At 39.2% G+C, this 22,073-nt stretch overlaps 2 protein-coding genes across 10 annotated transcripts in view; one reads left to right on the top strand and one right to left on the bottom strand.

Moving 5' to 3' along the window:
• The window catches only part of ANKRD13C (ankyrin repeat domain 13C), a 93,137-nt gene extending 82,030 nt beyond the window's left edge, over positions 1-11,107 (top strand). For both annotated transcript variants that reach the window (XM_090269610.1, XM_090269609.1), the window contains one exon: positions 8,184-11,107. In XM_090269610.1, the coding sequence (XP_090125736.1) occupies positions 8,184-8,314 (131 nt within the window). In that variant the 3' untranslated portion in view covers positions 8,315-11,107. The remainder of the gene's footprint in view (positions 1-8,183) is intronic.
• A 3,851-nt stretch (positions 11,108-14,958) lies between these two features.
• SRSF11 (serine and arginine rich splicing factor 11) overlaps positions 14,959-22,073 on the bottom strand; it is a 57,836-nt gene continuing 50,721 nt past the window's right edge. For 2 of the 8 annotated variants that reach the window (XM_090269608.1, XM_090269600.1), the window contains exons 11-13: positions 17,104-17,220; positions 16,424-16,583; positions 14,959-16,319 (exon numbers count right to left, since the gene is read on the bottom strand). In XM_090269608.1, coding sequence (XP_090125734.1) covers positions 16,122-16,319; positions 16,424-16,583; positions 17,104-17,220 — 475 coding nt within the window. In that variant the 3' untranslated portion in view covers positions 14,959-16,121. The remainder of the gene's footprint in view (positions 16,320-16,423; positions 16,584-17,103; positions 17,221-22,073) is intronic. The other 6 variants (XM_090269601.1, XM_090269603.1, XM_090269604.1 and 3 more) reach the window with 6 other exon arrangements.

The following is a 22,073-nucleotide window of genomic DNA, read 5'->3' as shown; positions in this document are numbered from 1 at the left end:
GCTGATATCTCTCCATATGATCTCCATATCTATGGTACTGTTCCTGTCTCGTTGTTTGCTTAGTTTGTTTTTTTTAGATTCATTTGTTGATGGTTATGAATTTGTTGTTATTTTATTGTTCATACTTTTGATCTTCTTTTTCTTAAATGTGTCCCTTTAACTTTCATAAAATAATGGCTTGGTGATGATGAACTCCTTTAGCTTTCTGTATGAAAAGCACTTTATTTGCTCTCCATCCTAAATGATGGCTTTGCTGGATAGAGTAATCTTGGTTAGGCCTTTGCTTTTCATCACTTTGAATACTTCTTGCCAGTCCCTTTGTACCTGCAAAGTTTCTTTTGAGAAATCAGCTGACAGTCTATGGGAACTCCTTTGTAGGTAACGCTCTTCTTTTCTCTTGCTGCTTTTAGGATTCTCTCTTTATCTTAAACCTTTGGCATTCTAATTTGATGTGTCTTAGCGTGGTCCTTTTTGGGTCCAGTTTGTTTGGGCCTCTGTGCTTCCTTGACTTGCGTGCCTATTTCTTTTACCAAATTAGGAAAGTTTTTTTTTCATTATTTTTTCACATAAATTTTCAATTTCTTGCTCTTCCTCTTCTCCTTCTGGCACCGCTATGATTCAAATATTGGTATGTTTAAAGTTGTCCCAGAGATTCCTAAGCCTCTCCTTGTTTTTTTTCAATTTTGTTTCTTCATGCTGTACTGGTTGACTGATTATTTCTTCCTTATGTTCCAAATTGTTGATTTGAACCCTGGCTTCCTTCCCTTCATCATTGGTTTTGTGTGGATTTTTCTTCATTTCACTTAGCATAGCCTTTACTTCTTCCTTATGCATTTGACATACTTAAGCATGTCTGTCAAGTCAGTGGGCATCGTTATCACCAATCTGTTAGGCTGGCTATCTCCTGTCAATTAGTTCTCCCATTGGAGCCTTGATATGCTCCCTCTTTTGGTCCATTCTTCTCTGCCTCCTGAACTTGACAGCCTCTTGTGTTTGCTTGTCTTAGGCAGAGCTGTCACACCTGTTATGTTGTAAGGGGTGGAGCCTTAGGTATTCGTCAGTACAGGGCGACCCATTTTACCACGTAGTGGCACTGTATGTGGGGCAGGGGTCTGAGAGGGAACAATGCTGCTTGCTCAGCACTCGCCCCTTTTCTCATCACTTCACCTGCTTCCCATATGTGACTTGCACCCCTCTTGCTGTTGCCCTGGTGGTGGTTCCCAGAGTGGGTGGGTTTGCGAACATTCTAGGACTGGGGGCCTTTAAACGGACTCTCATGAGAGGCAGTTTCTTCTGCCACCCCAGCCCCCACTGGTTTGCATAGCCAGAAGCAATGCGGTTTTATTTTCCCTGGTATTGGAATTGTGAGATGTGCAGTCTGGCCTGGGACTGGGATCACTCCCCAGGTGTCCCTCTTGACTTTTGCAATGTATGACTGCTCTTTCCAATGGCCGGCTGCAGCCACCACTTTGCCGTTGCAGCTGAGACAGCCGCCATACTGCGTCCTCTCCGCCCAGGCTCTGTTTTTGGCTACCTGTCTGGATGACTTTTACTTCTTTATATCTTTGCTTGTTGGACTTCCATGCAGTTCGATTTTCTGGTAGTTCTGATTGTTTTTTGTTTTGAGGTAGATGTAATCCTTTTTATGTTTGTGGAAGGAGGCAAAGCGTGTCTACCCACACCTCCATCTTGGCCAGAAGTTGCAGATTCTTTTTATACTCTTTCACTTTTACTGTGTTTATCATTGATATGCATATTGTTATGATGATTGTAACAGATACTTTTCTGTTATTCTTTTTAACTCCAAAATTTGACTATTTTTGTGGATTCTTTGCCCCAGTGAATGATAGTTTTTCTTCAGATTTCCTCTGACTGCTTTGATAGAGTTCTTTCTTGATTTTCTTCTTGGGTCTCTGGCAGCTCCCCTTTTACTCTAATGTTAATACATTTCATCTGCTAAAACTTAAGCCAAAATGTTACTATTCTCCTCACACCGTCCACTGGCTTTCCATTTTATCAAGAGAGAAAGCCAAATACTTTTCCTAGACTGTAACCCTACTTGACCTGGTGCCTTTTTTCCTTCTGACCTCATTTGCTGCTGATCTTCTGACTCGCTTGGCTGCAGCCACACTGGTCTCCTAGCTGTTCCCAGAATAAACCACTTTCTTTTTAGGGCTTTTGTACTTATTCCGGGAATTTTCTTCCTGTAAGCAACTGTGAGCTTTCTTCTTATCTTTGGTGTTTGCTGAAAGACCACTTCATTAAGGTTTTCCTTCAAGCACGCTATTTAACAACTCTTATCCTCAAACACTGGGACTCCCTGCCATGCTTTATTTTTGTCTAGATACTTAGGCACAATTACTTTTTTGCTTATTGTCATCTCTTCTCCCAACCAGCATGTAATCTCCATAAATGTATGATGCTTCTCTCTTATTTACAGCTGTATGTCGAATGACTAAAACTTTTTCTGAAATATAGAAAGTATTTAGGCTTTGTGGGCCATATGGTTTCTGTCACAACTGCCCAACTCTTGGAGAACAAAAGCAGCCATAGACAATAGGTAAATGAATGGCACCCTGTGTTCCAATAATATTTGACTTACAGACACTGAAGTTCAAATTTCATGTAATTTCATCAGCACAAAATATTATTGTTTTCTGTTATTTTTAACCATTTAAAAATGTAAAACCTATTCTTAGCTCCCAAGCCTTACAAAAACTAGCCAGGCAGTGAGCTTTACCCTGCAGATGCGTGAATTGGAACAGCATCTGCACTTAGGAAGCACCAATGAGTTCCCACCCACCCCCGAAATAACTGTAAACTATGTAATCCTTATGTTGATTTCTTTATGTAATCTTTATGTTAACTATGTTCTTTTTTAATCATAAGAATTTTACTTTCTGCAATAAAATATTGATTTCTAACAGTCAAATAAACTTAATTTCCTGTGTGCCTTTGATTTAGACAGATACTTGACTTAGCTTTCAAGGAGTCATTCAGAGTTTTAAGGAAGATTTAGAGTTTATTTCGTAGATGAAATCCCTGAGGCACATAAATTAAATGATTTATAGAAATCAGAACTCAGATTTTATGATTTGTTTTTTTTTTTAGTACTTCATATTAGAAATAAAACTAAGCAGAGTGATTAAAGTATTTGGCCATTTTTAAGTATATTTTATTGATTATGCTATTACAGTGGTCCCAATTTTTCCACCTTTGCCCCTCCCCACCCGGTACCCTTTCCTCCAGCAATCCCACCCCCCATAGTTCATGCCCATGGATCGTGTATATGTATTTTGGCTTCTCCATTTCCTATACTGTTCTTAACTTCCGCGTCTATTTTGTACCTACCGATTATGTTTCTTAATCCCTGCACCTTTTCCCCTATTGCCTCCCTTCCCCTCCCAGCTGATAATCCTTCAAATAATCCCCATACCCATGATTCTGTTCCTGTTCTGGTTGCTTGCTTAATTTATTTTTGGTTTTATTTTTTAGATTCCATTGTTGATAGTTGTGAGCTTGTTGTCATTTTAATGCTTATAATGTTGACCTTTTGTTTTTAAAGAAACATTTGTTTCTATAATAAAAGAAATGTATGTTCATGGAAAAAAGTTCAAACATTACAGGAGGATATAGGTTTAAAAAATCTGTTTTCACGTCTCTATTTCCTTTCATTTCTGCTTCTGTTAGCCAGAGGTCACTGCTCTTGACAGCCAGAAAATTTTTAAAATATATATTTTATTGATTATATTATTACAGTAGTTTCAATTTTTTCACCCTTTGCTCCCCTCTGCCCAGTATCTGCCTTCCCTCCAGCAGTCCCACCCCCCTTAGTTCATGTCCATGGGTTGTGCATATACGTTCTTTGGCTTCACTCTTTCCTATATTATTCTTAACTTCCCCCTGTCTATTTTGTACCAACCAATTATGCTTCTTAATCCCAGTACCATATCCCCCTTTCTCCCCCTTTCCCCTCCCAGCTGATAACCCTCCGAATGATCCCCATAGCTATGATTCTGTTCTTATTCTGGTTTGCTTAGTTGGATTTTGTTTTTATTTTTTAGATTCAGTTGATACTCGTGAGTTTGTTGTCATTTTAGTGTTCATAGTTTTGATCTTCTTTTTCTTAAGTCCCTTTGACATTTCATATAATAATGGCTTGGTGATGATGAACTCCTTTAGCTTTACCTTGTCTGGGAAGCACTTTATCTGCCCTTCCATTCTAAATGATAGCTTTGCTGGATAGAATAATCTTGGTTGTAAGTCCTTGCATTTCATCACCTTGCATACTTCTTGCTAGTCCCTTCTTGCCTGCAAAGTTTCTTTTGAGAAATCAGCTGATAGTCTTATAGGCAACCCTTTGTAGGGAACTCTCTGCTTTTCTCTTGCTGCTTTTAAGGTTCTCTCCTTATCTTTAACCTTTTGCATTTTAATTATGATATATCTTGGCATGGCCCTTTTTGGGTCCAGCTTGTTTGGGACTCTCTATGCTTCCTGGACTTGTATGTCTATTTCTTTCCTTCACCAAATTTGAGGAGTTTTTCTTCATTTTTTTCTCACATAAGTTTTCAATTCTTGCTCTTTCTCTTCTCCTTCTGGCACCCCTATGACTTGGATATTGGCATGTTTAAAGTTGTCCCAGAGGTTCCTAAGTCTTTCCTCATTTTTTTTCAATTCTTGTTTCCTCATCCTGTACTGGTTGATTGTTGTTTTCCTCCTTATGTTCCAAATCATTGATTTGAACACCAGTTTCCTTCCATTCACCATTGGTTTTGTGTTGATTTTCCTTTGTTTCATTTAGCATAACCTTCACTTCTTCTCTTATGTATTTGCCATACTCAAACATATCTGTCAAGCCTGTGAGCATCTTTATCACCACTGTTTTGAACTCTGCATCTGTTAGGTTTGCTGTCTCCTCATTTGTTAGGTTGGCTATCTCCTTGTCACTTAGTTCTCCCACTGGAACCTTGATCTATTCCCTCTTTTGGGTCATACTTCTCTGTCTCATCTTTACAGGCTCCTGTGTTTGTTTACCTGTGTCCTTTAGGTAGAGCTGTCGCTTCTGTTACGTTGTAAGGGATGGAGCCTTAGGTTTCTCTTCAGTAGAGGGCGACCTGTTTCACCATGTTGTGGCGCTGTAAGTGGGGGAGGGATCTGAGAGGGAACAATGCCGCTTGCCCAGCACTGGCCCCTTTTCCAGGCACTTCCCCCAGTTTGTATGGGACTGGTGCCTCTCTAGCTGTTGCCCTGGCCATTATTCCCAGAGTGGGTGGGTCTGTGGATGTTCTAGGACTGTGGGGGTCCTTTAAACGAGTGGACTCTGCTGAGAGACCAGCAGTTTCTTCCTCCGCCCCAACCCCTACTAGTTTGCACAGTCAGAAGCAATGAGGCTTTATTATTCCTGGTGCTAGAACCGTGAGCTGTGTGGTTTTGTTTGGTGCTGGCAGTGCTCCCCAGGTGTCCCTCCTGACTTTTTAAAATGTGTGGCTGCACTTTCTGGCAGCCTGCTGCTGCCACCACTGCTGCTGCCACCACTGCTGCCACCACCACACCACGTCCTCTCTGCCCTGGCTCCATGCCTCCTGCCTGTCTGGATGATCATTTCTTCTTTATATCTTGGACTTCCATGCAGCTCGATTTTCTGGAACTTCTGTTTGTCTCTAGTTTTGAGGTAGTTGTATTCCTTCTTAGTTATAGAGGGAGATGCAGCGTGTCTGTGTAGGCCTCCATCTTGGCCGGAAGTGACCGTCTTCTTAAATAAGTCTCTTTAACATTTAATATAGCATTGGCTTGGTGATGATCAATTCCTTCAGCTTTGCCTTGCCTGGGGAGCACTTTATCTGCCCTTCCATTCTAAATGATAGCTTTGCTGGATAGAATAATCTTGGTTGTAGGTCCTTGCTTTTCATCACTTTGAATACTTCTTGCCAGACCCTTCTTGCCTGCAAAGTTTCTTTTGTGAAATCAGCTGACAGTCTCATGCGAACTCCTTTGTAGGCAACTCTCTTCTTTTCTCTTGCTGCTTTTAAGGTTCTCTCTTTTTCTTTAACCTTTGGCATTTTTAATTATGATATGTCTTGGCATGGTCCTCTTTGGGTCCAAGTTGTTTGGGAGTCTCTGTGCTTCCTGGACTTGTATGTCTATTTCGTTTGCCAAATTAGGGAAGTTTTGTTTCATTATTTTTGCAAATAAGTTTTCAACTTCCTGTTCTTCCTCTTCTCCGTCTGGCATCCCTATGATTTGGATGTTGGCATTCTTGGAGATGATCCAGGCTCTACTTACACTGTCTTCATTTTTTTCAATTCTTATTTCTTCTTTCTGTTCTGGTTGTATGTTTATTTTTTCCTTATGTTACAAATCGCTGATATGAATCCTGGCTTCTTTCCCTTTACTGTTGGTTCCCTGTGGATTTTTTTTTTATATCACTTAGTGTAACTTTCATTTCTTTCCTTATGTTTTTGTCATACTCAATGAGTTCTCTGAGCATCCTTATCACCAGTGTTTTGAACTCTTCATATGATAGGTTGGCTGTCATTGTTTCGTTTAGTTCTTTTCTGGGGTTTCGTTATATTCTTTCATCTGGGCTATATTTTTTTGTCTCCTCAGTTTGGCAGCCTCCGTGTTTGTTTCTGTGTTTTAGGTAGAGCTGCTTTGCCTCTCTTTCTTAGCACACCTGTTAAGTTGTATGGGGCAAAGTTTTAGGTATTCAATAGGGCGGGGCTACCCATTTCATCATTTTGCGGCTCTTTGTGTGGGGGAGGAGTTGAAAAGGGGACAGTGCTTCTGCCTGGCTTCTGGAGGTTTGCCTGGCACTCACTCCATTTGCAGTCACTTTACCAACTTCTCGTATTCGACTGGTGCCCTTCCAGCTGTTGCCCTGGTGGTAAATGCCAGAGTGGGTGGGTTTGCATATATTCTAAGTTCATGCAGGCCCTTTTAACAGATTCTCCTGAAAAACCAGCAGTTTCTTCTGCCACTCCAACCCCCTCTGTATTTTACAGCCAGAAGTTATGGGGCTCTATCTTCCTGGCACTGAAACCCTGGGCTGTGTGGTCTGGCCTGCGGCTGGGATCACATCCTCCCAAGGCATCACTTTCAGTTTTTATCCACATGTGAACATGGAACTGCCATTCCACTGCCGCCTCCGCCTCCATCTCTCTGCCCAGACTCTGTGTCTCTGCCCCTCCTACCCAACTGGATGAATATGGCTTCTTTCAATCCTTGATTGTTAGATTTCCATTCAGTTAGTTTTTCTGGCAGTTCTGGGTGTTTTTGTTTTGAGGTTAGTTTTAATTCTTCTTGTGGTTGTGTGAGGAGGCAAAGAGTGTTTACCTATGCCTCCTTCTTAACCGGAAGTCTTGGAAATTTTTTTTTAATGTTTTAAAATATTTCATTTATTATTTTTAGAAAGAGAAGAGAGGGAGAAAGAAAAGGAGAGAAACTTTTATGTGTGAGAGAAACATCAATTGGTTGCCTCTCACACGTCCCCTGCCAGGGACCTGGCCTGCAACGCAGGCATGTGCCTTGACTGGGAATCCAGCCAGCGACCTTTCAGTTTGCAGGCCGGTGCTCAGTCCACTGAGGCACACCAACCAATATAAGATTTCACTTATATTTTCAGCCAGAAATTATTTTATTTAGAAGAATATTGAGCTATGGTGGCATGATAACTATCTTAATTCTGATGAGACTCTTTTTATCCCACATGGTTAAGCAATGGATTTTTAGTGTATTAAAACAAAAAAGATTCATGCACCTTGTGTTAGACTGAAGATAAATTAGCCCTGAGTCAGACTAACATGTGTATATATACACACTATAACCTGAAGAAGATATGTCAGAATGTAAAAAGTACAAATGTAGCTAGCTGTCCCATCGCCCCAAGAAAAATAGAAAAAGAATGGTGGAGTCTGGCATTATGGTTTCAAGATTGGGAAGCAATGAGACTGAGATTTTGATGTAATTCTTGATGCTCGTTGTCTTTGTCTCTTCACCAATAGCCAAGTCCTTCCCCAAAACACACACACTCAGTAATAAACATATATCAGGATTGGTCTGGTGCTTGAGTAATTTTTTTTTTTTTTTACATTTAAGAAGTATAGGTATCTCTAATAGTATTTTACAGTCTATAAATAGATTAACATTTCACTTTGCAATGTTATTTATCATTGATTGTCCTCTAGATATACCTGTGTTTCCAACGATCACAGCCACTGTGACTTTTCAGGAGTTTCGATATGATGAATTTGATGGCTCCATCTTTACTATACCTGATGACTACAAGGAAGACCCAAGCCGCTTTCCTGATCTTTAACTGACATGGAAAAAGATGCCATCTAACCAAGGACAGCAAGAGAATGCAGAGACCCCACAAGTGAAGCAAAATACAACTGACAAATGCTTTCATTGAAGTAAAGGGAATTACATGATTCGACACATCAGTAATATGATATAATGAAATGGGCCTCTAATAAGAGGAATCTCAGCAAGTTCCCTGATGTGCCATTTTCAGTCTTTTTAAAAATATACATATTATAGTGTAATAGTTTGACACTTTAATGACCCTAAGTACTTCTTATGTAAAACAGCTATGAGTGCTGTGATTTGTTTTTAAAGATTTTTACACTTCTTGTTGAAATATATATGCATATAAATATATCTATAGTTATATCTAAAACACTCCTGGACCATTAACATAAATTAAATGTCTTAAGAGATATGAAGTCCTTTTACATTTGTCATCTTATATTCAAGGTGACATTTATAAATATTCCTTCAAACTTTGTTTTCATAAAATGTAAACTATGTAACTTTATGTATAGTTCAGTAATTTGAATGTTTGTTCAATATAATGAACTAGAAAGGAATGCAATTTTCTGTAGATGAATGAACCAAATGGTACCCATTACACAATTGCATTTATATGTTGCAATACATTTCAGAAGGAGCGTTCACTCTGCAGGGAATAAGGTACCTCCTTTAGCACCTTAGTGCAATTCATTGTGGTGCTATTTGTTTTTACCTGAATTCTTTCTTCAATGGAAAATGTTTGTTACTAATCTTCTTTTCATAGAACTATTTTTTTTTTCTAAACTTGAGTTTTAAAGTCTTTTTCTTTGTGTGTTCATAATAGGGTATGGTTAGCATGCTTAAAGATAGTCCTCTTCCAAATCTCAGCACTTTAAAAAAATTCCAAAATTTAAAACTTGTTCCTAATAAGTGCACATCAGTCAGATTATTTTGTTTTTAGTGAAATAAGGATGCATTCGTGTTAGTTTAAACCACCACCCACATTTTGGACATCCCTACATGTTTAATGCTTTCAAAGTAAGGTAAAAACATTTTATATGCTAACAGAATTATATTTGTTATATGTTAAATTCCAGAAATGTACACAAGATTGGTAATTCGTACTGTTTATTTTTTTAAGTCACAAAATATTTATTGGTTTTAATTATCTTCAAAATGTTAAAATCATGCATTACTCATTTTTGCACTTAAATTTTTTCATGTTTATTCCAACATGGTTTGATGGTCCAAGAATGAAAATAAATTAGGGAGAATAACGTATAACAGTCATAATATGTTATGTTGTACTAAAGAAGTTAGCTAAAGAAATGATTTTTAAATGTATCCTGACAAATGTGTCAGAATGCATTTGTCAGGTTTTTTAGAGTGACCAGTAGTTTAAATAATTTGAATGAATTTAGAAACCTTTATTGAAAAGATGATTATTTACAAATCCAAAGCATCAATCATAAGATTTTTATAATAAACATCTTTAAAGCTGCATCTTTCAGCTGATAACATGTTACATTGCATATACTGACATTTTATTAAATATATTTTTAATGAAGTAAAATAATCATAGTTAAAAATTCAAAGACCAATTACTTACTACCTGATGTGGGTCTGTTGAATTTTGTGGAGAGTTGGTAAACCCAGACTAGGTTTATTTAATACAAGTTGATCCCAATTATTTTGGGAATGCTTAGATCAAGTGACTTAGAGATTGAATTATCCTGTCAACGATTATGTGAAGTTTGAGAAACACTGAAAGTCAGTTATCACTGTTGGTTTTAGGCTCACTTACTTTCTGAGAATAGATATACTTTCAGGAATAAACTATAGTTGTTTTTTTTTTTTTTTTTGTAAGTACAGACTACTTAGTGGGAGGATAAAACATGGTAAATTGCAACTTGGAATTTGTCAATGTCCTGAAAGCTGTGAATATTTTGCTGGGGTACACTGGAGGTAGGAAGACTACTGAAAACTTTTGCACTTCTATTTTGTTTTTAACTCTTAACTTTTTCTTTCATAAAGAATAGTATAAAGAGGTGATCCATTCCAAATGTCTTTTATTTGATCATAAAGGACAAGCAAATGTCAGTATCTCTTATGGTGGTAAAAACAAGGAGTTATTAATGCAAATAAACTTTTCACATTAGACTTTTCAAAATGTGCCTTTTAATCCAGTTAATCAATGAAGCTGTATGCTGTGTTTCAAGGAAATAAATCAGAACACTATATATTTTAATAATCCCACACAAAAAGCTAGATTTTGTAATGTAGGGCTGTAAAATTCTATATGCCTTCTATTAGTGACTAAAGAAATTTTAAACTTGGAGGACTATGGGATTGGTCGCCTTAAATGGATATTTTGAAATGCTCAACATTCCTGCCACCAGGGTGGTATAGAGATGATTCTTGTCTTAAATAATTCCTGAGGGACAATTTGCTTCTACTTGTAGATGTTCCTAGAAATGTCAGAATTCATAAAAAGGAAGCATTAAGTAGATGCTTTGATTATTGTGAATTCAGGAACATATGATGGTCTGGAAGTTAACATATTTCAGAGAAGCTAATAGCTGACAGGCTGAAAAAGTTCGTTTTCTTTCTGCTTAGAACCTATACTGAGCACCTCTCATACTAATAGAAATGGGTTTTTATAGTGTTATTCACGTAGTTTATAATTCCCACTTGGGAGAGTGTAGTGAGTAATGATTATTTAGCGACCCCTTCTCCCTATTTTTTACTAAGTCTAAAGCAGCGATCCTGTTCAAGGGCACAAAACAGGGCTGGAGTAAATATTTTCAGATTGAATTAAGACTTGCTTCCTTTTGCTTCATTTGTTACTTTTATTTGCAAACAGCATGATTGAGAACTAGAAAATCAGGTGAATTTGAAGTCCTGCCCTTAAAATTGAGAATTATTGCTTAGTATGGAATACAATATACCTCTGCTCTTAATTCCAGCAAGAAGTACCTTAACCATGTTTCCTCAAATTAACAAAAAATGCATCCTTACCAAAGTTGCTATATTTGGAAACTGGAAACTGACAGTGAACTTTGCCCCAGAGGCATGGACAGAGGAGCTTTTACACCAACTGTAAAGACAGCAAAATTAAACTTGGTTAAAAGCCCACTATTTGTATACTGTGAATTAGCAAAAACTACTTTTGCAGTCTTTTATGTGAGAAATCTGGGGCAATAGTAGGATGTTAGGTCGCCATCTAAAAATGTCATCTCAAGTATTAAATTACATTTTTTTAGGTCATGTGACCCTAAGCAAAATCTACTAAGGGTTTTAAAGAAAGGTACCTGGCAGTCATTCCTCAATTTGATGTTTTGCAGGTGAAAACGACTAAAACAAAAACAAAAAAGCCATTGCTTACCCGTACATTTCATAGTATTCGTATTCTCGGTCGCTAAAGGTGACTGACAGTGACTGGCTGGGGTGCTTTAATGAAGATGAGTGTGTAAGTTTTGGAGAGCAGAGTGAGGCAGAATTTTGCAGCTCATGCACACTGTGATTTATCTGCTGGCCTCTTTGGGAGGTGAGGTTATTGAATACTTCACCTTCTCGAGGCTAGGTATGTGTGTTTAGCTTCAAGAGAAAGGGTCCTGGCTTCTGCCATGCAACCCAAGTCAGAAGCAGAGACCCGACCTGAGTTTCAGCCCATCCTTGTGGCTTCCAGTTTGTGCTTGTGGTTCCAACTCAACTCTTACCCCTCCAGCTATCCATCTTCTCTTTCCATCTGTGTCTTGGCTTCAATCTCCAGTATCATGCAAAGCCTATAAACAGCTTTGAGACTACTTAACCAGCTCCCATAATTAAGGTCAAATACCTGTTACAGACCTTTTCTGCTTCTTTGGTCAAATGCTGACTGGTAAGAAAAATGTTTTTAATATACATGCTTGTCTTCCAAAACTTGATATTTAAAGTAAGCAAATTTTAACATTCAATTTTTTTGTGACCCTGGGCCTTTTATTTCTTATGCACAAATTGTCATACTTTATTTAGCCAACTAGCTTTTAAGGAAGAGACTTCGTAACTAATTTTAGTATAACTAGTTTAGTGACATTCGTCGGCAGCCTTCCGTCTCGAGAGACGATGGTGTAGCTTCTTAAGAGTCTATCTGCACCGCCGAGAATGGCTGTGCAGTCCGACTCGGGAGTGACACGGTATCTGTCTCCTCCCGTGTTGAATCGACATCTTGCGATGACGCTGGAGTGTCCTCTCCAGTGAAGCTGAAGCTACAGAGCCTGGGCAGGGTGATATGGAGGGTCTGCTGTTGCCCATGCAGCAGACCCCCCCTCTCTTCGCAGCTGAAGGGCCCAAGGGAAAGACGGAGTCAATACAGCTTGGCTTCAGGTGCGCCGCAGGAGTTGCCGGTGTTGACTACAACGTCAAACCGCCTTAGGGACTCCGGCTCCGGATTTTCTGTCGGGGTTTACTCCCTTAGCCTTTCCCCTGAAGAGGTATGCCGCAAGGCAGCGGAGGTTTTTTGGAGTCAGAGTTTTCCTTCTCTGATGTGCCCTGACTGGAAGATCGAACCAGCGACACTTAGCTCGCAGGCTGACGCTCAATCCACTGAGCCAAACCAGCCAGGTACACTGGGAAAAATAACCTGAGATTTTGAAAATAACATGAACATGTCACTCCCCCAATTATTTTTGTAAGGACATCATTAAAGAATGTTATTCTGTGAATTGTCTTAGATTGCTAGTAGTATTCTTTTTATTAGTAATATACTTTTTTTGCGCTAAGAATTTCTAAATTCATATACAATGAAAATGGCAACAAAATTAAAACAGTAAAAAACACTAAAAAATCTACAACTCCATTAGTCTCACTTAGAAACTACTTCTACTAGTAAAACCTTAGGAACAGGCATTCTGCATGTTTAGAAGTACCAATAGCATTTCTATTACATTCATATTTAACCAAAGTAAACACAACTATATGTACTTGATTAGAGTATTACAGATAGCACAGGAATGAAATGCATCAGCTAAATTTGAGACAAAAGGAACAAATCTCAAGTAGTTTGAAAGATGTCTCTCCATCTCCAAGCAGTACTGACCCTAAGCACTCAATTGAGAGCCCAACTGAAGACACTGCTATCGTTGCCAGAGGAAAAGTTGGCTTGTGCAGTCCGATACTCACATCAGAACTTTTACTAAGATGAAACTACAAGTAAAAATAGTTTGTACTGTTCCAGTAGAAGCCATTTGCTCTTTTCCTAACATTTATCTACCTTCCACATACATATACTGTAATCACTACCCAGAAAATTATCCAAAACCCACCTTCACAAAAATGAAAAGGGCATGCAACATAGCCTTTTCAGTTTTATTATACAATTTATCTTAGTGCTTTTGCTAAAAACATTACCCCCAACTAATTATGATTTTGAAAAGCTCCATAGCAGATACCATTTATTGACCCAGGCAATAGAGGCTTGCATTTTTATTCCTGTCAACTACATTTTCAAGATAGGTATGAATCCTGTTTTAAAATTAGGAATATGAACGAACATAACATAGGTCTCCTCAGCTGTAAGTGAAACCCAGACTCATGACTGGACTCTTTACATAGCCACTACCTCATTCACTCCTAAAGAATTTAAGCAAATAAATAGGACAAACATTTTTTCTAACAAAACCACTTTTATTTTTTAATCATTTACTACTAAATACAGAACAAAACTCAGTGTGATCTCAACTGATTATCTGTGAAAGGCCTGTGTCCCTGTACAACCCTAATATTGTGCATAAAATGTTCACTGAAAAATAACCTAAGTGTGGATTCCCTTCACTACAGCATCTTGAATCAGTGGCACTATTTATTATATAGCCAAAAATGTCTTAATCCCTTTTGAAAAGGATATTTGTATTCAGTGATTAAAAGTAAGGAAACAGACTGTAATATTGGGTTTAACCAGATTAAACTACCAATATTTTACTAGTTTCGCTATACAAAAGTGGCAATGTCATATGGTTCAACTTTTATTTACTGTAAAAAGTATTTGTAAGTTTAAATGTCATTTGCAGTCAACTTTAAAAATTATTATTAGGACTGTTACTAGAACTTAACTATAGACAAAATTCCCTTTGATAAAATCTTTAAAAAGTTACAACAAACTGTAAAAACAACGCTACTTTTCTATATGGCATTTCAATTTTAAAAGTTAAAAATATTATCAAACTTGGATAAGAACTATACTTCCAAGTTTCATTTTCCCCGTAATCCCAGCCACTCTAACACTACTCACTTCATAAATGAATAAATATACTATTTACTGTATTGTACAGTAGATACATACCACCAACGGTTGCTATACTATTCCAGCAAAGGCAAATATTTCACTGAAAATATACATTTACTAGATAGCGGTGGGCTCATTTGTTTATCATAAAGTTCTTTGCTTTACTCAACCCAATCCCTACCCCCAAAATAAGGGAATGTACACCCAGAAACAGACTGTTTTAGATAGAGATTAAATCAACTCTGACAATTCTGATGACAACTAATTACTACTAGTGATGGATTTTATCGTATGTAAATATGTAGACGGAAATGGGAAAGAACTTAGTTTGTAAAATGAAATGAGGTAAATGTCATACATTCAACAGCTTGTAAATAAATACAAATAGTTTTACAGGAACATGAATATAAGTTTAAGAGTTTTATTATCAAAGTCTTGTAAAACAATTTCAGAAACTGTACATCAACATGGCACAGACTGTAGCCTACTCTTGTTTTTACTGCACAAAAGTGAAGCTTGAAACTCTGTAACTAAGAAAACAGTTGCCATACTACTTTTGCATTTAACATGGAATCACTGTGGGCATAAGATTACTACTGCAGTAACACTAACACAAATTTATTGTTTTTATACAACTTGAGCTCAAATAAAAAGTACATTATCAAGTACATTTTAAAAGCATATGAAGGTCAATTTAAAATGCACTACCCCTTTTCCAATAGTTATATTAAAACAAATTAATAAAAGTGGAAAATTGAAAATCAGGACAGAGATAATTTTCCTTTACTGATGGACTCCGGATTGCTTTCACTGATGTAGGTGTGGAATAAATTATTTCAGGAAAAAAAATTCCCAAACACCTTATGAAAAAGTATACAACTCTACTTCAAAATATGTTATTTACGCACTGTCAAAGACAGTTTCATTTGAAATCTTGTTTCTGTAATTAAAGCCTAAGCAGCCATCAAAAAAGGTTAGTGCATATATAACCTTTTAAAGTTAAACAAAAGCCACAAAAATTCAGCCACAAGGCTTAAAGGATTATCTATTTCAAATGCTTATTTCCAGATGTAACTATAAGGATGTTAATTTGTCATGTCAACAAACAAGACTGTAAGTAGATCCATCATGTTGGAGGATTTTAATAACATTTAGGATATTCCTGCCACAATTAACATGCAATCAGTGCATTCCCTACATGGCTCTATTACAGCAATGACTCAAATTCTAGAAATACTATAAGTGAACTTACTTAAAGGAGATCATACAACTAAAACAATCCATGCCTGCTGTAGATGCATGCAGCTTTTCATTTCTGTTCTGAAGCAGCACCAGAATAGTAACACTGCTTGGTTACTCAATCAGATTTTACCATGTCAAGAATTGGTTACCCATGTCTCATTTTCTAAAAGCTTTTGGATGTAAATAGTATCAGTATCAGGAGCTTTATAACCATTGATAGCTCAGAGCTGTATACATCTAAGGTGAGAGAGGAACAAATACAGCATTAACAAATCACAAAGGAATGACACTGATGCATGTGTACAGTTGGCTTCCCAGGAGGCGATGTTTAGTCACTCATATCCATGTCCTCCTCATGATGATCATCCCCATTCACTTTGGATTCTCTTAGGGCATCACCAGCTCCCTTTTCCACAGAACATTCTTTTGTTTTAGGGGAGCCTGGTTCTGTTGGTTTCTTCTCTTCTTTTTTCTCTTTCTCACTGTCATAGCCCTGCTCCTCTTCATCGTAATCCCGTGTAACCTGCTTTGCCAAGGAGAATAATAAAAGTAAATGTCTTCACAGAAAAATCAGTTCTTCATATACTAGTACCCCCCAAAATACCAAAATAAATTAGTTTGTAGACATACTTTTACATCTTTATCACTCTCAGATTTTCTTTCTCGATCCTTTTCCTTATCTTTACTTTTTTTCTTCTTGCTTGTTGATCGTTCTCTTTCATCTCTGCCTCTTTCTTTGTCCTTATCTTTCTTCTTCTCCTTTTTATGCCTAGGATAACAGTAAAATGTTCTCAAAAAAAAAGAGAAGATGCTTTAAAGGATACACTTGAAGTTTCACCTATAAGCATAGCATTAAGTTTAAACTTGTTTAGATGCTGAGCCTGACCAAGTTCACATGGTATAAAGAGGACAGCAGAGCCCAGGCCGGGTAGATAAGTTGGTTATAAGACCGTCCCAAGGCCAAGGTTGTAGTTCGATCCCGGGTCAGTGCACATACAAGAATTTAAAGTGTATAATTAAGTGGAACCAACAACAAAATTAATGTTTCTCTCTTTCTCCCCCTTCCTTTCTCTAAAGTCGTCAATCAATTAAAAAAAATAAGAGGATAGCAAAAATTCATTTACAAAACACTGGATACAAGCAGTGCAAGGCAAGAAGACTAATTTGGTAATAGGTCTAAGCTGCCAATCCTCAGCAGTGTTTATTATAACATAGTCGCAAGTCATAAAAGGAAAATAAAAGCACATTCATAAGCACTTTCCTCAAGAGAAAGTTTCTGAAAAACAGATCTAAATCACTAGCATTCTTACCTCCTAGGGGAGGGCGAGCGAGACAGTTTTCTTTTCGGAGACCTTGGCTTCTTAGGAGACCGTGTGCCACTCCTGCTCCTTCGTCGTCGTCTCTCTCTGTGACCACAAACAAACAAGCTGGACTTTAAAATACAGACACGTCACAGAAGCGGGGTCTGTGACAGAGCTCCCTTAGGGTCTCCGACAACAGGACTATGATAATGAAAGCCATTTTCAAATACTGTTTTGAGTTAAAGATTCAAGTTAATAATAAGAACCATGATTCTTTATCAAACTATGTGCCTTCCCTTTAATACTCCCTAAAATCTAATTTCCAGCAATTCTTCTTAAAAGATATTACATAGTAGCATCAAAATTACAACTAAGGAAGGTAACGGTCTGCCTGCAGTATGGGGAGTGAGTCAGCACTGGTACCTGGTCAACTGCTCCCTCGGTTCTCTCCTGAAAGCCACTGCCCCAAGTTCTCCCCATGCATCTCTAGTTCTCTCTGCCCTCCCTCTGCTTGAGCCCAAGGCCTGCTTCAATCCTGTCTGCATTGCTTCCTCTTGAGACTAAATGGTTCAACTCAATTAAGTGGCTGGAATACAACAAGGATGCCAGCCTGTTAAACCAAGCACGCTGTGGTCTGGGGACAGCCAACTGACCTGGAGTCTGCACGATCCTTCCACATGTGGGAAGGCCACCCTCCCCTCCACACCCCCACTCTTATTAGGGATTTCTGGACCCAAGGGTAGGTAGGACGACAACCATGTCCAGCTTGAAGCAGCTAGAGGAGCACAAGACCTTTGCCCATTGTCCTTTATAAGATTATAAAGGGTCTTAAGTCTGAAAGGGAGGGATTGTTGTCTTTTATTGTTATAAAAAAATTAATTAAAACAAAACAAAACAAAGAATATAGGAAAGGGTGAAGCCAAGAAATTGTATGCATGACCCATGGACATGAACTAAGTGGGGTGGGATTGCTGGGAGAAGGGGGGTACTGGGCGGAGGGCAAAGGGAGAAAAATTGGAACTACCGTAACAACATAATAATATATACAAAAAAAAAAATTACAACTAAAATATAGGACTTCCGGCCAAGATGGAGGTGTAGACAGACATGCTGCGTCTCCCTCCAAGACTAAAAAGGAATACACCTCAACACTAGAAACAACCAGAAGTCCCAGAAAATCAAACTGCATGGACGTCCAACAAAGATATAAAGAACAAATACTCATCCAGACAGGTAGGAGGAGTGGAGTCGGGGCAGAGAGGACGCAGTGTGGTGGCAGCAGCAGTGGCAGCAGCGGCACGCTGGCAGAAAGTGCAGTCACACATTTTAAAGTCAGGAGGGACACCTGGGGAGCGTTCCCAGCACTGGGGAAAATCAAGCCTCATTGCTTCTGACTGTGCAAACCAGTGGGGGTTGGGGTGGAGGCAGAAACTGTCGGTCTCTCAGTAGAGTCCATTTGTTTAAAGGGCCTCCACGGTCCTACAACATCCTCAGACCCACCCACTCTGGGAACAACGGCCAGGGCAACAGCTAGAGAAGCGCCAGTCCCTTATGGAAGTGGGAGAAGTGACTGGAAAAGGGGTGAGTGCTAGACAAGCGGCACTGTTCCCTCTCGGACCCCTCCCCCACATACAGCACCACAACGTGGTGAAACAGGTCACCCTGCACTGAGAAATCCCTAAGGCTCCGCCCCTTACAATGTAACAGGAGCGACAGCTCTACCTGGGACTCGGAGGCAAACAAACACAGGAGCCTGTCAAGATGCGGAGACAGAGAAGTATGGCCCAAAAGAGGGCATCAAGGTTCCAGTGGGAGAACTAAGTGACAAGGAGATAGCCAACCTAACAGACGCAAAATTCCAAACACCGGTGATAAAGATGCTCACAGGCTTGACAGATATGCTTGAGTACAGCAAACGCGTAAGAGAAGTGAAGGCTATGCTAAATGAAACGAAGGAAAATCCACAAAAAAACCAACGGTGAAGGGAAGAAAACCGGAGTTCAAATCATTGATCTGGAATATAATTGGGAAGAAAAAAACAGTCAACCAGTACAGAATGAGGAAACAAGAATTGAAAAAAATGAGGAGAAGCTTAGAAATCTCTGGAACTTTAAACGTGCCAACACCCGAATCATGGGGGTGCCAGAAGAAGAGGAAGAGCAAGAAATTGAAAACTTATGTAAAAAAATAATGGAGGAAAACTTCCCAAATTTTGCGAGGGAAATAGACATACAAGTCCAGGAAGCAAGGAGAGTCCCGGGCAAGCTGGACCCAGAGGGGACCACACCAAAACACATCATGATTAAAATGCCAAAGGTGAAAGATAAAGAGAATCCTAGAAGCAGCAAGAGAAGTGGAGAGTTCCCTACAAAGGAGTGCCTATAAGACTATCAACTGATTTCTCAAAAGACACTTAGCAGGCAAGAAGGGACTGGCAAGCAGTATTCAAGGTGATGAAAAGCAAGGACCTACAACCAAGATTACTCTCTCCAGCAAAGCTATCATTGAGAATAGAAGGGCAGATGAAGTGCTTCCCAGACAAGGTAAAGCTAAAGGAGTTCATCATCACCAAGCCATTATTATATGAAATGTCAAAAGGACTTACTTAAGAAGATCAAAACTATGAACACTAAAATGACAACAAACTCACAACTATCAACAACTGAATCTAAAAAATAGAAACAAAATCCAACTAAGAAAACCAAAATAGGAACAGAATCATAGGTATGGGGATCATTTGGAGTGTTATTAGCTGGGAGAGGGAAGGGGGAGAAATGGGGAAATGGTGCAGGGAGTAAGAAGCATAATCGGTTGGTACAACATAGACAGGGGGGAGTTGGGAATAATATAGGAAAGGGTGAAGCCAAAGAACTTATATGCATAACCCACAGACATGAACTAAGGGGGGTAGGATTGCTGGAGGGTACTGGGGTACTGGGCAGAGGGGAACAAAGGAGAAAAAAAATTGGAACTACTGTAACAACATAATAAAATACACTTAAAAAAATTAAACTAAAATATAGAACCATCACTCAGAACTGTTAGAAATCAAGTTGAATGGATCTCTGACAACTACAGAATTAAAGAAACCACAAACATCTAGACATGTATGAATGGTGAGATGCAGAACAGGCTGGTCCCACATTCACAAGTGGTGGATAAAAATTTGGGAGGGATATCTCGGGAGTGAGGAGTCCCAGCCAGCCCCACACCAGGTCCCCAAGCCCAGGGTTCCAGAGCCAAGAAGATAAGTCCCCACAACATCTGGCTGCAAAAACCAGCAGGGACTGAGTCAGTGGAAGAAAGTTCTGGAGCCCCAAGCAGTTCCCCTTAAAGAACATACACATGGACTTACTAAGACCCACCACCCCTGAGCTCCAGCACCAGTGTAGCAGCTTGAAAGACACCAGTGATGTGCAGGCAGGAACTGAAGTGTCTGGCATCAAGCTAGGAGCTGAAAAGCAGTTTCCTCCTAGATAGAAAGGCAGGCAGAGGCCACTGTCCCATTTCTGAGCCTTCTCCCCACAGAGCCCCAAACCCAGCAGATGGGTCCCATCTGAGACTCCATCAGCCAGGCTAACACTGTTTGCTCTGCCCTGGAGATCCTGAAACTCCAAATACTTAAAGGTACACCTAAACTGTTAACTGTCACTTTCCAATATAAATGGTTGATCTTGGCGCATGCTTCACAACTTCCTAAATCCTTTCAAATAAGCAACAGCCCGCCTCAGTGAGCCCCAGCCCAGGTACCTCTTACTAAGTGGCCCCTGGCTAGGTAGCAGCAGCTTGCCTAGATTCACAGCTAGGCTTTGCCTGGGAATCTCCAAGCCCAGCACAAGTAGCAGCCATCTCAGATTGCTTTATAGCTCAGATAGGGTGCCCCAGGCAAAACGCAAGTGGTGGCTGACCTTGGCCTGCACTACCCAAAGAAACTTACAAAGGGTGGAGGTTGGTGGTCGGTCAGTGGTCACAGCCACTACTTCCAACTGACCGACCTGGGTAAACTCCTCCCACTGACCTGCAAACAGCAACCAAGGCTAGCCCTACAAGAGGGGGTACTCACCGCACACGAAGGGCTGACTTCAAGTTCCCAGCTTGGGTGATAGGGGAGGCTATACATTCGGACCCTACAGGACACCTATTACACTAGGCCATACTACCATGACATGGAATCACAGCAGCTCTACTCACCACACAGAAACAAACACAGGGAGGCTGCCAAAATGAGGAGACAAAAAAACATGGCCCTAATGAAAGAAGAGAACGAAAAACTAGACAATGAACTAAACAAAATGGAGATGAGCAATCTATTAGAGAAGAGTTCAAAACACTGGTCATAAGGACGCTCAATGAATTTAATAAGGACTTCAAAGCAAAAAAAGACCCAGCCAGAAACGAAGGACTCACTAACTGAAATATACAACAATTTACAGGGAAACAACAGTAGGATGGATGATGCTGACAATTAAATCAATAATATGGAATATAAGGAAGCTAAAAACAACTGATCAGAGCAACAAGAGGAAAAAAGAATTAAAAAAAGAATGAGGACAGTATAAGCAGCCCCTGGGACAATTTCAAGAGGTCTAACATTTGCATCATAGGGATGCCAAAAAGAGAAGAGGAACAGCAAGAAATTGGAAATCTTTTTGAAAAAAATAATGAAGGAAAACTTCCCTGATTTGGCAAAGGAGATAGACATACAAGTCCAGGAAGCACAGAGTCCCAAAGAAGTTGGACCCAAAGAGGACCACACCAAGACACATCATAATTAAAATGCCAAAGGTTAAAGATAAAGAAACTCTTAAAAGCAGCAAAAGAAAGGCAGAGTTACCTATAGAAAGCCCATAAGGCTATTGGCTGATTTCTCAAAAGAAACTTTGCAGGCTAGAAGGGATTGGCAAGAAATATTCAGTCATGAAAAGCAGAGACCAACAACCAAGACTGCTCTACCCAACAAAGCTAGCATTTACAATCGA

Source organism: Furipterus horrens, unplaced genomic scaffold (genome assembly GCF_987537825.1).
Source record: "Furipterus horrens unplaced genomic scaffold, mFurHor1.1.pri manual_scaffold_3, whole genome shotgun sequence".
Lineage (NCBI taxonomy): Eukaryota > Metazoa > Chordata > Mammalia > Chiroptera > Furipteridae > Furipterus > Furipterus horrens.
The sequence above is the reverse complement of the archived record's forward strand: the minus strand, read 5'-3'. Positions and strand labels throughout refer to the sequence as shown.